This window comes from Poecilia reticulata, linkage group LG22 (assembly GCF_000633615.1).
Source record: "Poecilia reticulata strain Guanapo linkage group LG22, Guppy_female_1.0+MT, whole genome shotgun sequence".
NCBI lineage: Eukaryota > Metazoa > Chordata > Actinopteri > Cyprinodontiformes > Poeciliidae > Poecilia > Poecilia reticulata.
In genome coordinates this window covers 22,077,402-22,091,349 of record NC_024352.1, presented here as the reverse complement: position 1 = coordinate 22,091,349, position 13,948 = coordinate 22,077,402, and the positions used below count along the sequence as shown (strand labels likewise).

Sequence of the window (13,948 nt, the reverse complement as noted above, 5' to 3'; positions counted from 1 at the left end):
CCCATGGAAAGTAACGCTTAAGAATACGTTTGTGAGAGCTACTGCAAACAATGTGTAGCAAATTTAAAATTCCGACTTCTTCACGAATTCCGACGTAAATTGAATGGAGCATTAGAACAAAACGTCTCTACGTCACACTCATTCTTTTTTTCTTAAATGAAAGACTATATAATTTAATTCAGATTTCATTTGGAAAATATGTTTACAAGAAATGTGTTTTTAGTGTCTTTTGTTCAAACATAATTATTCTGAATAAAGTTTGTAAAATAGAGACAAAATGCAGTTGTTTGTTTATTCCTGTAGAGGGCAGTAAAACGCGCAGCCGCATTTATTCGACAACACGAAGAAAAGCCTTTTATATCCGGGGTAAGGTTCCTGTTATCCGAGTCGTGAGTCGCTGAGAGTCATTCAGAGTTGGGGCAGATTTAAAGGAAAAGTATTTTTTCAGAGTTATTCCTGTCATCACTGGTGACGCGGATCTTTTTATTTGTCCTGAATAACTTTTTGTTTTAGGATAGAAAGTGTGCTTAGTTGTAGAAAGTGCTGAGCTGTGACCGAGTGATGCAACATGGCAGCAACTGGCAGGTTTCTGTCAGCTGTTATTAGGATCCACTGCCGTGGACTGGACACTGTGGGACAGAGGACACTCTCTTGTCTTCCATCTGTCCTGATCGGAAAAGAACCAGAGACAAACCCACGGTTTAAAAGCCGAGGATCGGATGGACGCAGCAGCCTGGACCACAGAGATCCAGCCTGGAAGGAAGGAGGCGGTCGGTCAGGCAGCTCTGCCCGGCTCAGGTCTCTCTCTGTGGGGCTGGGGCTCTGCGGAGCGGCGCTACTGGACCGCTTAAGGGAGGATCAGGTGGATTCAGAGGGATCTCCAGGATCCAGCAGCTTTTTAAGACTCTTTCTGCCCTCTGCTCAGTGCGCCTCCCCGTTTAGACCCGACAGCCCCCGCTTCAGATACAACTTCATAGCTGATGTGGTGGAAAAATCCACTCCAGCTGTGGTGTACATCGAGATCGTGGGCAGGTGAGTGGGCCTGAATGATCCGATTTTAAGGGTCGCGATTCGATTTAGATACGATTTTTGATTCAGAAACCAATTCTTTCTATTCAACTGCCCAGAGATTCTAATTAAATTATGTGACTGACAAGAGGAAAAGACACAATATATTCAAATATATATTTACAGAGGTGGGCAGAGTACCCAAAAACTGTACTCAAGTAAGAGTAGCACTACTTCAACATATTTTTACTCAGTTAAAAGTAAAAAGTAGCCATCCAAGAAATTACTCAAGTAAAAGGTAAAAAGTCGACCAAGACTTTTTACCAAATACTTTGGTAAAAGTAAAAAGACTTTGGTAGACTTTTGGTACCAATACTTTGGCAAAAGTATTTGTACTGAGTGACTGATAAAATTATCAATCATCTAATATTTAAAAATTACATAATCAATTGGAACAAAAAGTGAATTTAAGTCCAAGTTTTTGTATTTTAAGGACCAGGATGACAATAATTCATATAAGTGACAAAAAATAACAAAATCAGGCAAAACAAAATGTTTCCAGATCATTTTCTTTCAATATGGGCTGAAAGCAGCTTCTGTGTTTTGTTTTGTTTTTTTCAGACATCCGTTTTCAGGAAGAGAAGTCCCGGTGTCGAACGGCTCGGGTTTCATAATCAGCAGCGACGGTCTGATCGTCACCAACGCTCACGTCGTGGCCAACAAGAGAGGCGTCAGAGTGAAGCTAACCAACGGCGACACGTACAACGCCACGGTGCAGGATGTCGATCCCGGCGCAGACATCGCCACCATTAAAATCACTTCAACTGTAAGGAAGGAGTGAAAATATGTGCAGTGCAGCAACAAAGTCATTTAGCCTTTATTTTTCTCTTACAAACTTCCATTAATGATTATTTTAGTAATGATTAATCAGGTTTTTAAAAAATAATCAAACCACTGAAGCCTTCTTTTTACACAGTATTTAGGAAATACATTAAAAGATGCAAATAATTTGATTTAATTTAATTCCTCTTTGGGATCAAAGTATTTTTTAATTACTTTTTTAAAATCAGAAACTATAAATTAATTACTTAGCATTCATTTGTAGAAGGATGGTGTCTGTGTACTTTAATGATTGATTACTAAATTATTTTACAATTATTTTGATAATTGTTTAATCAGGCTTATTTGATTTAATCGTTTCAGCTCTAAATAAAATAATATTTAACACTTAAATTTAACTATCTCAACATGATATTTCATATATTTAAGTTTTAAACACAGGATGTCAGGTCAGGATAAAATTGCCAGATTAATCTGGTAATTTCAGATAAGCATATTGTTATATGATAATCTGGATTAGAAATTAAAATTATTATATACTCATTACATTTTTATTTGTTGGCAGCAATAAACCATATCCATCCATCCATTTTCTTAACACCCTTGTCCCTCAGTGGGGTCAGGAGGGTTGCTGGTGCCTCTCCAGCTAACGTTCCAGGCGAGAGGCGGGGTCACCCTGGACAGGTCGCCAGTCTGTCACAGGGCAACACAGAGACACACAGGACACACAACCATGCACACACACACTCACACCTAGGGGCAATTTGGAGAGACCAATTAACTTGACAGTCATGTTTTTGGACTGTGGGAGGAAACCGGAGTACCCGGAGAAAACCCACCATGCACAGGGAGAACATGCAAACTCCATGCAGAAAGACCGGGGCTGGGAATCGAACCCAGAACCTTCTTGCTGCAAGGCAACAGCTCTACCAACTGCGCCACTGTGCAGCCCCAATAAACCATATGATAATCACTAATCCTGGTCATGTCACTAACAGATAATTAAAATGTAATATTTATCTAACCACAGAGATTATCAACAAAATATTGGGAGTTTTTTTACTTTCTAAAGAGAAATAATTAAACTCAATGGTAGAGAAACGTTACTAAAGCTTTTCTCCGCCTCTTTTGTGTATTTTTCCCACTCTTGTGAGCAGAAACCTTTTCCCACGCTCAAACTGGGTCAGTCGTCGGAGGTTCGTCAAGGAGAGTTCGTGGTTGCCATGGGGAATCCGTTTGCTCTCCGGAACACGATCACTTCGGGGATCGTCAGCTCGGTGCAGAGAGGAAGCAAGGAGCTGGGCCTGTCCAACTCCAACATGGATTACATACAGACAGACGCAACCATCGACGTGAGTGGCTTCAGTATTTATGCTCTTCATTAACATGTTTGATCGGCCATTTCGCTACAGTGCCGCATCAGGGCTGTAGATAGAAAAGAAACAAAAAGGGAGGGTAAATTTCCACCAAAAAACTGACATTTTGTAGGAAAAACTCAGAAATCTTGAGATTAATCTTAGAAATTTTCTGGAAGAAACAAGATTTATGAGCTTGAAAAGTTCTAGAAAATTTCAGACATTATGAGATTAAGTTTAGAAATTTTCTTAAAAAAAAAAAAAAAAAAAAAAAAAAAGCTAGGACATTTCTGAGCTAGAAAAGCTGAAAATTTTGTAGAAAAATATTCTCTATAAAATGTTGAAATTCTGATCTTAATCTTACAAATTTTCTAGAAAAGACAAGGAAATTTCTGAGTTGGAAAAGTACAAAATTTTCTAGAAAAAACATCAAATTTTTAGAATAATCCAAGAAATTTTCTTGGAAAACAACAAGAAAATTTCTGAGATTAAAAAGTTGAAAATTCACTAGAAAAAACTACATTTTGAGATTAATCTCAGAAAATTTCTAGAAAATTTAGTTTCAAAAAGAAAAAAAATTTGGGATTTTCCCCCAATTTTCTGAGATGTATTTCTAACAAATAAATCTCAGTCAGACATGAAAGACATGTCCTTCTTTTAGGTAGAAATTTTCTGAGATTAATTTCAAAGCAGTTTTTTTAGCAAGTTTTCCTGTTTGTTTGTTTTTTCTTATTACCATGCCCTAGTACACCGTCGTATTTCACTGCTTCACCATTTTGTTCCTTTGTTGTTGCTGAACTCGTCAATGGCAGCCTTTTCTATGTTTGTACCAGCTTTAATAAGCAGAAGTTTAAAACTGTTTTCTATTATTCATCTTCCACATGTCAATAGTTTCTGATTTGACTTGGGCTTTTTCTGTTCGGTGGATTCTTCACGTCACATCTGACCCATTTCTTTTGTTTGTGTTTATTTTAGTTTGGAAATTCTGGAGGGCCTCTGATTAATCTGGTGAGTCACAGTTTCTGTTTAAGTATTTGTCACACTCAGCTGGTTTCTCAGTTATGAGGAAACTACATCTAATCTCCATTAACATCCACCCATCTGTGCAACGGAACAACAAAATACTAAGATAAATAATAAATACATGCAGTTTTGTGAAGTCGGTGGAGAATCTCCAGCAGGATTAATCTTCTATTTATTTGGACTTTTAATTCAAGTCAACTCTACAACAAAATATAAGGGTCAGACTAAGATTTTCTAATCTTTGTGTATTTTCTTCAGGATGGGGAAGTAATCGGCATAAACACCATGAAGGTCACTGCAGGAATCTCATTCGCCATCCCGTCTGATCGGGTGAAACTTTTTCTGAGTCAAGCAGCAAAAAGAAAAAGTAAGATTACTATACTACAACAATGTTTCTGTAAAAAACGGTACAACAACATCCAGCTGTTTACCGATTCCTTTTCTCGTATTTCAGCCTCTCAGGTTGGTGACTTGAGTGTGAAACCTCGGTACATCGGTGTCATGATGCTAACGCTAACACCAAGGTAAAAGCATCATTAACATCCTGTGGTGATGGATACCTAAACTTGTCTAAAGCTTATTTTCTGTTTCCAGAATTATAGCAGAGCTGAAGATGAGAGACTCGTCTTTTCCTAACGTCAACCATGGCATTCTGATCCACAGAGTCATCCCCAGCTCACCAGCCAGCAGGTACACGTCCTCTCTGACTGGGGTTGAATATCATCTTGTATGGTTGCTGTATTAAGGATTTAAGTCTTAAATTTGTGCATCTAAAATTAAGGCCTTAAAAGTGTCTTAAAACATAAGTTGACCTTAAATACGTTAATCACAGGTCTTACATTTTGTTGTGGCAGGACTATTATGTCAGGCAAAGTTTGAGTAGCACACATATCTTCATAATGTTCTGTGGCTCAAGGTAGGTGTTGCTATGCTAATTAGCTGCTAATATACCCTTGCTAGCCAGCCAGCTAGCTTTTTTTGCTATCCTTGATTGTAATGCAGCTAGTTCCCCCAACCGTCCCTGAAATTTTTGGTATTTTTGGTTTTAAATTTGCCAATGCTCATAAGTTATTTAAAATCATAGCCTTTAGAATGGATGGCTAGTTGTTCAATTGACGGTACACTTCTGTTAGCTCGCAAAAAACCCACAGCAGTCACAAAATTTAATTGAAACCGACAAAAACTAAAATTTACAGAAAATCAAACCTTACTTTTGAAATTTGAGCAACATAACTTCAAAAAATAAACAATTTTATTGAAGTTGAGCAACTAAGAATGCTTTAATATTTTTCTAAGAAGAAAATGCTCCCCCTACTATGTCTCTACTACACGAGTAACTAAATATTTTGCCTGAGGATTTAGTTTTTCTGAGGGTTCAGAGCTCAACGAGTCAGTTTTGTTGTCGACTTACAATTTAGAAGCCACTTGCTGCGTTCCCGTTAGCTGGGCAGGAGGCTCCACTTCTTCTGCTATGGGTCTGATTCAGGGTCGAAGATGTACGGTTGTCCAACTGCGCAGCCATTTTCGCGTGCGAGCGTAGACGTTGAGTTGGGGGCGTGGCCAGCAGCAGCTTATTTGGATTTAAAGTGACAGAGGCCCTAAAACAGCTCAAAATAGGCTAAACTGAGCCGACTAATTTTGTTCGTAAATGTGAACATATTTTTGTATGATTATGTTCTGATTTAACAAATTGGTATTTATTCAGATTAATTTTTAAATTAGAGTAAAAATTGTGACCAATACAGAGTATTAGGGCCATATGAAGAATAAATAATCCATACTACCAGAATAAAGTCATTCATGTATTTTCTTAGCATCCTAGATCATACATCTGTAAAGCAGTACAAAGAGTTTGAATAAATCAAACCAGAACTCAAAATATGATGCTTTACTTCTTCCTCAGACGGGGAGGAAAATCTCCAACATGTTTTCTATATTAAAAAAAACCCAAGATAAAGTTGTGTGTAATAAATAAAGGCGTTTCTGCTGCATCATTTCAGAGCTGGGATGCTGCCAGGAGACATCGTGTTGGAGATCAACGGGGTCCTGGTGAACACCTCTGAGGAGATCTACAGGGCCGTCAGGAGCAGCGACACCATCAACATGGTGGTCCAGAGAGGAAACGAGCTCTATAAACTCAAAGTCACACCGGAATACATCGAGTGACGGTGGCTGACGCACACTGGTGGCCAAACGTTTGCCAGGAACAAAACTGTGAAACTTTATGTATTAATGTGAACATTTTTATTCATATAGAATGAAAGTTGAAGTGTGGGCATATTTTAGCAGCTTTACTGTTAATTTCCCAAACAAATGTCAAATATTCCTGGGTTTTCCTGCTGATTTCAATATTTGTACAACAAGCAAACTGCATAGGAAATCATGGACAGTTTTTAAAATAAAAGACTGAAAACAGTTAATTTTTTTTTTATTAATGCCATTTATTGTTAAACAGCAAAAACGAAGCATGAGAGACTCAACACTATGGCAAGGAAGAATGGTATTTAAACTACCATTTAACAGAGCAAATAAGCCTGTCTGGTCACAACTGTTGCTATGACAACGATTACACAAGGAAAGGAAATAGGAAAAATCGCTCCTATTCGAACTGCTTTGAGTTCCTCAGACTCAGCAATAAAACATGAAGTCTGTTCATGCAGAAGAGAAAAATAATTCCAATCCTGCATGAGTCTCCTGAAAAAAGTGAGTAAAATTGAAGTTTCCCTGTCATATGTACAGCAACACACACACACACACTTACAGTAAAGTAATAAAGTGACATGTACTGGACTGCTACACAGTTAAATGTAATTAGCTCACAGACAGCTATTAAAATGGAGAGAACATTCAAACCAGTTAAGGTTCAGAAAGATACAATCACACTGCAAAAACCATAAGTATTTTTTACAAATATCTTAGTATGCTTAAATTAAGAAAACTAACTTACAAGTAACTTTTCAGCAAGATGAAAAAGCTTGTTTTAAGCCTACTACATAATATTATGGCAGATTATTAATAAGTGAAATAATCTGCCAATGAAACTAGTAATTTTTATCAATATTAAGGGATTAAATTAAAACAATTTCCTATATCTTGCTGAACATTTACTCGCACGTTAGTACACTTGTAATAAGACAATACTAAGATGTTTGCACTAAAAATGAGAAGAAAAATACTTTGATTTTGTGTTTTTGCAGTGCAGACTTTAGGACTAAAGACGTCAGTTTGGTACTACAACATACAAGTATGGGAAGAAAAAAGAAAACATTTCCATTAGATCTACATCTACTTTAAAAAGGCTTAATATATATTGCTGGTAATATTTTTTTCTTTAAGAAAATATAAGTTGTGCGACTGAAGCTTACAATACACTGCTGGCAGTAACGCCAGGCTCTGTGGTGACCCGCTGGAGAGGGGTCATCGGTGAAGGCGCCATGTGTGGAGAGACTCCCCGGAGGAGGAGGAAGAGGAGAGGAGGAAGAAATGAGAGCGAGTTGACATCTGACAATCCCTCAAACTGAAACCAAGATGCTGCTGTCGCCGTGGAATGCTGCAAATATCACATAAGGTGCACAAACAGCAGCCGGACTAACGTCAAACTCCAACAGATACATAAATAAATGGCAGTGGGGGTCAAAGGGCAAAAAGAAGAGTCACAATGTGAGGGCATAATTGTAGTGTCCAGTCTAGTCCAGAAGTGAAGTCCTGACTCAGATGACGTGGTCCAGAGCGCGTAGAAGCTCCTCCCCCTGCAGCAGGTACTGGCGGCCCTGCAAGGGGGCGTTCACCTCGCAGTCGTAGCTGGTGAGCTGCGGCAGCGAGAAGAGGGAGCCGCCGCCGTCCGAGGTGGTGCCCAGCAGCCGGCTGGCCAGATCTGGACCGGAGAGAGTCCCGTTAGCAACAGCTAACAACTACTCTGACAATTAATCGCCTACACTGACGATTAATCACCTACTTTGACAATAAATCGACTGCGACAATTAATTATTTTGACAATTCATTTGATGTTTGACTGTTCTCACTATTGATAAACTGTTCTGACGATTAATTTACTAAATTGGCAATTAATCTACACTTCTGACAATCGACTATTCTGATGATCTATTAATCTGACGTTTAATTGGGTTAAAAAATGGGCACATTCCACAAATTTTTCTTTAACCACTTAAGCGTTTTTACAAAATATTTAAAAATCTTTAAAAGTAGAGATGCATCAATCCACTTTTTTCACTTCCGATATCTAAGGTTTAGTATCTGCCGCTACCTAAAAACTTTGCTGAATTTACTTAAAACATTGTTTTATTTTTAGTCTGACATAAATGTACTGAATTACAAACTTATCTGACAACTCTGCACCAGTACAGTACAGTTAAATACACCAATAGCTTCTCAAGTTTGGTCAAAGACATAAAAACAGCTTTAATTTGTCCAGTCGGCGTAGGAGTACAAGAGCCAATGTAAAATAAATAAATAATAAACTGACAAAAACAATCGGTCGACTAACTGGGCAAATGTAAAACTAAATTGCAACAAACTTTCTTCCAAATGGTTCAGAAAGTATAGCTAGGAATTATAAATATAATTTGAAATAAGTAATAAAGTATAACATTTTTTAGAGCAGTGCATAGAAATAGACTGAACAGATTTCCCTTTATGCGTCGAGCACATCGTCACCGATACCCGATCTAGAATTTTCTTTAATATCGTGACTAATACGGACATTTATATCGGATCGGTGCATCGCAAATTAAAAGATAAATAATTACATTCATTTAAAAAAAAAACATTTTAGGGCTTAAAAGCAACAACAGGCGAGTGAAATTGGACCAGGTGAAACTAAAACGAGAAGTTTTTCATGAAACATTTTCAGACAAACGTCTTAAATGCAAAATGTATAAATGTTTTGGTTTAATTACTGCTACTGACGTTTTGTTCATTCATCAAAGGGCTTTTTTGAGTCTTTATACCTAACGATTAATCGATTACTAAATCATTTGACAATCATTTCAGTAGCCGATTCATTACGATTAATCGTTTCAGCCCTACGGTTTCCATGTTGTTCACCTGAAGGCAGAAGAACAATGGTCCTGGTTGCTCCCGGCTCTGCCGCCTTCAGCTTTTTGCCCTTCTCAGGCAGCTCTTGGGTCAAAGATCCCTGAAGACGACAAACGTTAAAAGTTTAAACACCATCCTGTAAAAATGAAGCTCGTTAAATCAACTCCCTGACCAACCTGTTCGATGATCTCCTTCAGTTCGCTCAGCTTTCTTTTCCGCTGGATGTTCTGAGCAGCCAGATTTCTGAGAGGAACCTCTTTCTCCGGCTGTGCCACCCTGAAGTTCAACAACATCAGCCGTTACCATGGTTACTGATTGTCGTCTCAGAGCTCTGGTTTTACGACTACATTTCCCAGAATTGAAGTCCTCTTAAAATTACTACTATTCTCCTAATATCATGACTTTATTCTGGTACTAAGTCTTTTATTGTTGTATTATTTCAACTGTATGAGACTATTCTCGTATTACTATTTCTGTATTCTTGTAATATTATGACTTTAAGTTTGATCGTTAAGATTAGTCGTAAAGTTGACCTGGACTGAAAGTTCAAATAAATAAAAGTTGTAAAACAAGATGGTCGCCTTGGCGACATCACTCTGAACTATGGAAACCTAATAATTAAAATTTTCAAAACCCAAAAATTTGATTAATCGTTAGACAGTCAATTAATCGACATAAAAAACAGATTAATCAATAAATATCTGAATTTATAGATGTCCATTTCTGAATAGACTTTCATAAATAGAACTGGGAACACAATTTAGAAATAAAGACCCACCAGAAATTGAAGCTTTTCCAGACTGGATGGGAATCAACTGTCCTAAAAGTTCATCTAGAAAAAAAAAAGAAAAGTAGTAACCTGTTTGCCGCCACAATGGCAGGAGGGGGCGTGCTGACGGGTTCTGGTGGAGCCGGAGAAGCCGTGCGACTCTCTGGCGCACTGAACGGAGAGCTGGGATGGCTGTGGAGGTCCGGCGTGACGAGGACCGGGCAGCTCTCCAGGGCTTTGACTGGTCCACAAGACAGAGGCTCGTCAGGGCCGAGGCAGGGCAGCTGGAAGTCGTCGTCCATGGAGATGTACGGAGCGAACATCTCCAGCTCAGAGTCCTCCATCGCCTGAAGGGGGAGGAAATTCATGTTCATGCAGCTAAAAGGTGATTTTCATTACCGATTAATCCAGTAATGTTTTGCTCCTGGAGCCAAAACCGGCAAATTAAAGCTACAAAATTCACTAAATTAAAAATGCAACATCTTAGATTTCCCCCCTCTTTTTTATTTTACATGCCCAATAATAAACAAAATTTTCATTTTGGTTGGGGCCTGATCAAAATAATTTCAAGTACCACAAATGGCCCACTTGTCACACTTTCAGCCCCTTTGGATTAATCCATCGATTATTCTGATGACTAATTGAATAAATAAATTGGTACATTATGCAAATTTTTCATTTATATAGTATACATAAAAATACACAAAAAAACCCAAATTCCTTTTTAAATAAGAAAATTGGCATTTATTGCCTAAAATGCAACATCATAGCATTCCTTGATAATTGTTTTTTAATCTTAAATCAAAATTGTATTTATTTATTCTAGTTTTGGCCTAATTACTGCAGTTACCAGGTTATTTCAATATTTTTTAGTCTGTATACTACAGTTGATTCCTAAATTAGTTGACAATTATTTCAGTAATTGATTAATCACGATTAATCGATTCAGCCTTACACATTTTGTTTAGAACTTCTCATTTCCACCTGAGATAAGGAACTGAAAACCACAGAATCTCCTGATCTTTACCTCCGTGTTGAAGGGAGTCTTGGGCTCTGGGTCAATGGCAAACAGCTTCTCCACCAGGTCCAGTTTAAATTCTGAGTTCATCTCTGTGTCCATGGGGAAAGAGAAGCCCAGATGATTGTCAACCTAAACAGAAACGGCTGCAGGTCAGTTCCTGTTCAACATGAGGCTCAGGAAGAACTTTAAGAAGTCGTAGTCGTACTTCTGAGGGTTTGTTGGGGGGTTTAGAGGACAGCGCTGGAGCAAAGCTGTCAGGTTTTGCCTCCTCAGCGGAGCTGCTGGCGGGCTCCAGCGGCTCGGTGGGCGCCAGAGGAGACAGAGGCAGCGGCAGCTTGTCACCTGAAGAGGGCAGCATCACGTCATTGTAGAGAGGGACGTCCTTCAGCAGGTGAGTCTCTGACTCTGTGCCTGAAAACGACCAGATCGTTTTAACTAACCGGATTGCAAACAGTCAGCTGTGCTAAAATGTGACAAACGATTACTTTAGTAATTGATTATTAAGACGATTAATTGGATAAATTCTGCAGATTTTTATTTAATCACTTAAGCCTTTTTATGCAAGGTTAGAAATACATTAATAGATGCCCTCAATTTCAGACAATTACGTTGTTTATTCAGCAGATTGCCTGTTTTTTTAGTCTGTATACTCAAGTTAATGATTGATTGCTAAAGTATTTGAATTTTAAATGTTTGTTTTTTCCAATAACCGATTAATCGCAATTAATCGTTTGAGCAGTAAATATGACTACGCACCGGGGCGGCTGAAGTCCAGGGAGATGATAGTGTCCCCGGCTGCCGGCGCCAGCAGCATCAGGGCGTCTGGATGCCCCTTCAGCAGGTTGTACAGACAATCCTGCTCCTGCTGCTTAATCACCAGATCCTGGAAGTTTAGGTGCAGCTTCTGCTCAGGGGTCTCCTCCTCCTCTTCCTCATCGTCCGCTTGGACGGCCTCGCTCTTCTTCACTTCAGCCTGGACTTCATCCTGCTGCTGCTGCTGCTGCTCCTCCTGGTCCTCCTCTTTCTTCACCGGCTTCATCTCCTGTGTCTGCTCCAGAGACAGGATCAGTTTCTCCTCCTGGATCCCGCTGCAGGACAGAAAGATCAAACCAAACTGAGCTTCATCTCTAGATGCGTTTTTCAAATTAAAATCTGCCAGTTTTGAAGCGTTTCAGGTACCTGAGCACAAAGTTGACGCAGACGACGCACTGGGGCTGCGAGTTCTTGTTGTTGTAGATGACAGTGGCCTGAGTTTCCACCCACACAAAGCCGCCTCTTTTCGCCAGCATCCGGTACTGACCTGTGGTGACCTGGCCCTTAGCAAACACTAACAACAGAAAACAAGATTCAGATTATAAATTATCGTAAACATCAAATCCTGGGACACAAACAAGGTCATAATTATTATTCCTGTATTTTTTAAATTTTCTCTGAGTATGGCTCTAATAGTCCGTAGTAAAAAAAATCAAATAAATAACAATAACAAATTAAAAAGCCGATAAGAAGTGGATGTTTTTGTTGAGCTTACAGTGATGGTGAGTCTTGGTGAGATAGTCCGAGTCCAGAGCGTGGTAGTACTCATACACAGAACGGTTCAGCAGGTCCTCTGGATCGTAACCCATCAGCTCAGTGATCCTGGAAACAAACCATGTGTTGCAGTACCGCCCCTGGGCACCAGATGTCGCTACTGCACCATGACAGAAACAATCCTGACCTCTCGTCGCAGTATGTGAACTTCATGTCCATCGTGTGGCGGCTGAGGAAAGTCTTGGTGTCCAGAGGAACCTCGATGTTGGACGGGTGAGGGATCGGGTCGCAGATCAGAACCAGGTATGGCACCGGCGGCTCCTTGTGGCCGTCGGCGCTCTGCTCGCTGCTGTGAACGCGCACGTGACCCGAACAATGCAGCACCTGCAGAAAACCACAGGAAAGTTAAAGATTTCTCCTGGCAAACGGCTTCAAAACAAACATGGCGGATAAATAAGCCGGGCTAGGACGACTTTCAAAGTGGTCAAAAGTCTGGAAGAACTTTAAAGATGCTTTTGAAAAAGTTTCGATTAATAATTTCAGTCCTAATCAATTATTGAAATGACTAATTTAGTAATCGATTAATTGCTAAACTGGAGTATGCAGACTAATAAAACTGTCATTAAGTCAAAACTGTATAAAATAATATGTATTTTTTTCACTCAAATAAATGTAAACATGTTCTACCCAAAACTTGCGACATAATTTTAGCTTCGCTTGGCTCAAAGAAATCTGTCAATAATCATCTTTTGCTTTCCAATAAAAGAAAAACAAACAATTTAATCTTACAAACACCCAGTTATCTTACAGATACGGAGGAGCAGCTCGATCTGCAGAAAGTTTTATAAAACGTAATTCATATTCACTAGAGGTGTGCCGATCGATCGGCCACCGATCCCAATCGGCCAATTTCCGTGAAAAAGCGTATGATCGGTGATCACTGATCACGGTCAGTGATCACCGATCACACACCGATCACACAAACCGATCACCTGCATCTCATTTCGCAGCCTGTCTGTGCAGCTGGTCTCCTCTTTCCTTCACTCTGCGCAAACGCGCAGTAACAAATCCTAAGCGCTGTGGAACTATAACGCACTGAGTGAATGGGAAGGTTTGCATGTTGCAGCGGAAAATTGAAGCAGGTCAAAATGCATCAACACAACGAAGCTAATACRACATAAAAACAATGCCATACTTGACGGAGTTTGGCTACATCGAGGCTCACTGCAGTAAAAACGACATATGGAGGATCAGATAGCAGGTAAAGCAGCGCACAGCTACAAACACTCACTCGGATTAGCATGACGGTCAGAAAGCTAAACAAATAACCCGCAAAATTATTTAAGTCTT

The 13,948-nt window shown here is 39.3% G+C and overlaps 2 protein-coding genes across 3 annotated transcripts in view; one reads left to right on the top strand and one right to left on the bottom strand.

Annotated features, from left to right (window-relative positions):
- The first annotated feature begins 342 nt into the window (after positions 1-342).
- LOC103458895 (serine protease HTRA2, mitochondrial) lies at positions 343-6,642 on the top strand. Of its 2 annotated transcripts, none has more exons than XM_008400025.2 (8): positions 343-1,032; positions 1,630-1,834; positions 3,006-3,200; positions 4,179-4,211; positions 4,485-4,593; positions 4,681-4,750; positions 4,821-4,916; positions 6,227-6,642. In XM_008400025.2, the coding sequence occupies exons 1-8, from the start codon at positions 569-571 to the stop codon at positions 6,390-6,392; spliced, it is 1,338 nt and encodes a 445-aa protein (XP_008398247.1). In that variant the 5' UTR covers positions 343-568; the 3' UTR covers positions 6,393-6,642. The 2 variants fall into 2 exon arrangements, with proteins under 2 accessions (XP_008398247.1, XP_017158069.1); XM_017302580.1 differs by having other exon boundaries at positions 1,630-1,845; positions 2,945-3,200.
- Positions 6,643-6,650: 8 nt separating this feature from the next.
- The window catches only part of hif1aa (hypoxia inducible factor 1 subunit alpha a), a 22,453-nt gene continuing 15,155 nt past the window's right edge, over positions 6,651-13,948 (bottom strand). Inside the window, exons 6-15 of the mRNA XM_008400026.2 lie at positions 12,786-12,982; positions 12,600-12,706; positions 12,251-12,398; positions 11,828-12,159; positions 11,277-11,482; positions 11,078-11,200; positions 10,141-10,397; positions 9,458-9,557; positions 9,291-9,381; positions 6,651-8,100 (exon numbers count right to left, since the gene is read on the bottom strand). Coding sequence (XP_008398248.1) covers positions 7,937-8,100; positions 9,291-9,381; positions 9,458-9,557; positions 10,141-10,397; positions 11,078-11,200; positions 11,277-11,482; positions 11,828-12,159; positions 12,251-12,398; positions 12,600-12,706; positions 12,786-12,982 — 1,725 coding nt within the window. The 3' untranslated portion in view covers positions 6,651-7,936. The remainder of the gene's footprint in view (positions 8,101-9,290; positions 9,382-9,457; positions 9,558-10,140; positions 10,398-11,077; positions 11,201-11,276; positions 11,483-11,827; positions 12,160-12,250; positions 12,399-12,599; positions 12,707-12,785; positions 12,983-13,948) is intronic.

Bases quoted from the DNA above. Each gene is read 5' to 3' on its own strand.
- LOC103458895 (XM_017302580.1), top strand. From the start codon at position 569: ATGGCAGCAACTGGCAGGTTTCTGTCAGCTGTTATTAGGATCCACTGC. The intron at 1,033-1,629 runs GTGAGTGGGCCT...TGTTTTTTTCAG, and splicing joins TACATCGAGATCGTGGGCAG to ACATCCGTTTTCAGGAAGAG. The intron at 4,751-4,820 runs GTAAAAGCATCA...TTCTGTTTCCAG, and splicing joins ATGCTAACGCTAACACCAAG to AATTATAGCAGAGCTGAAGA.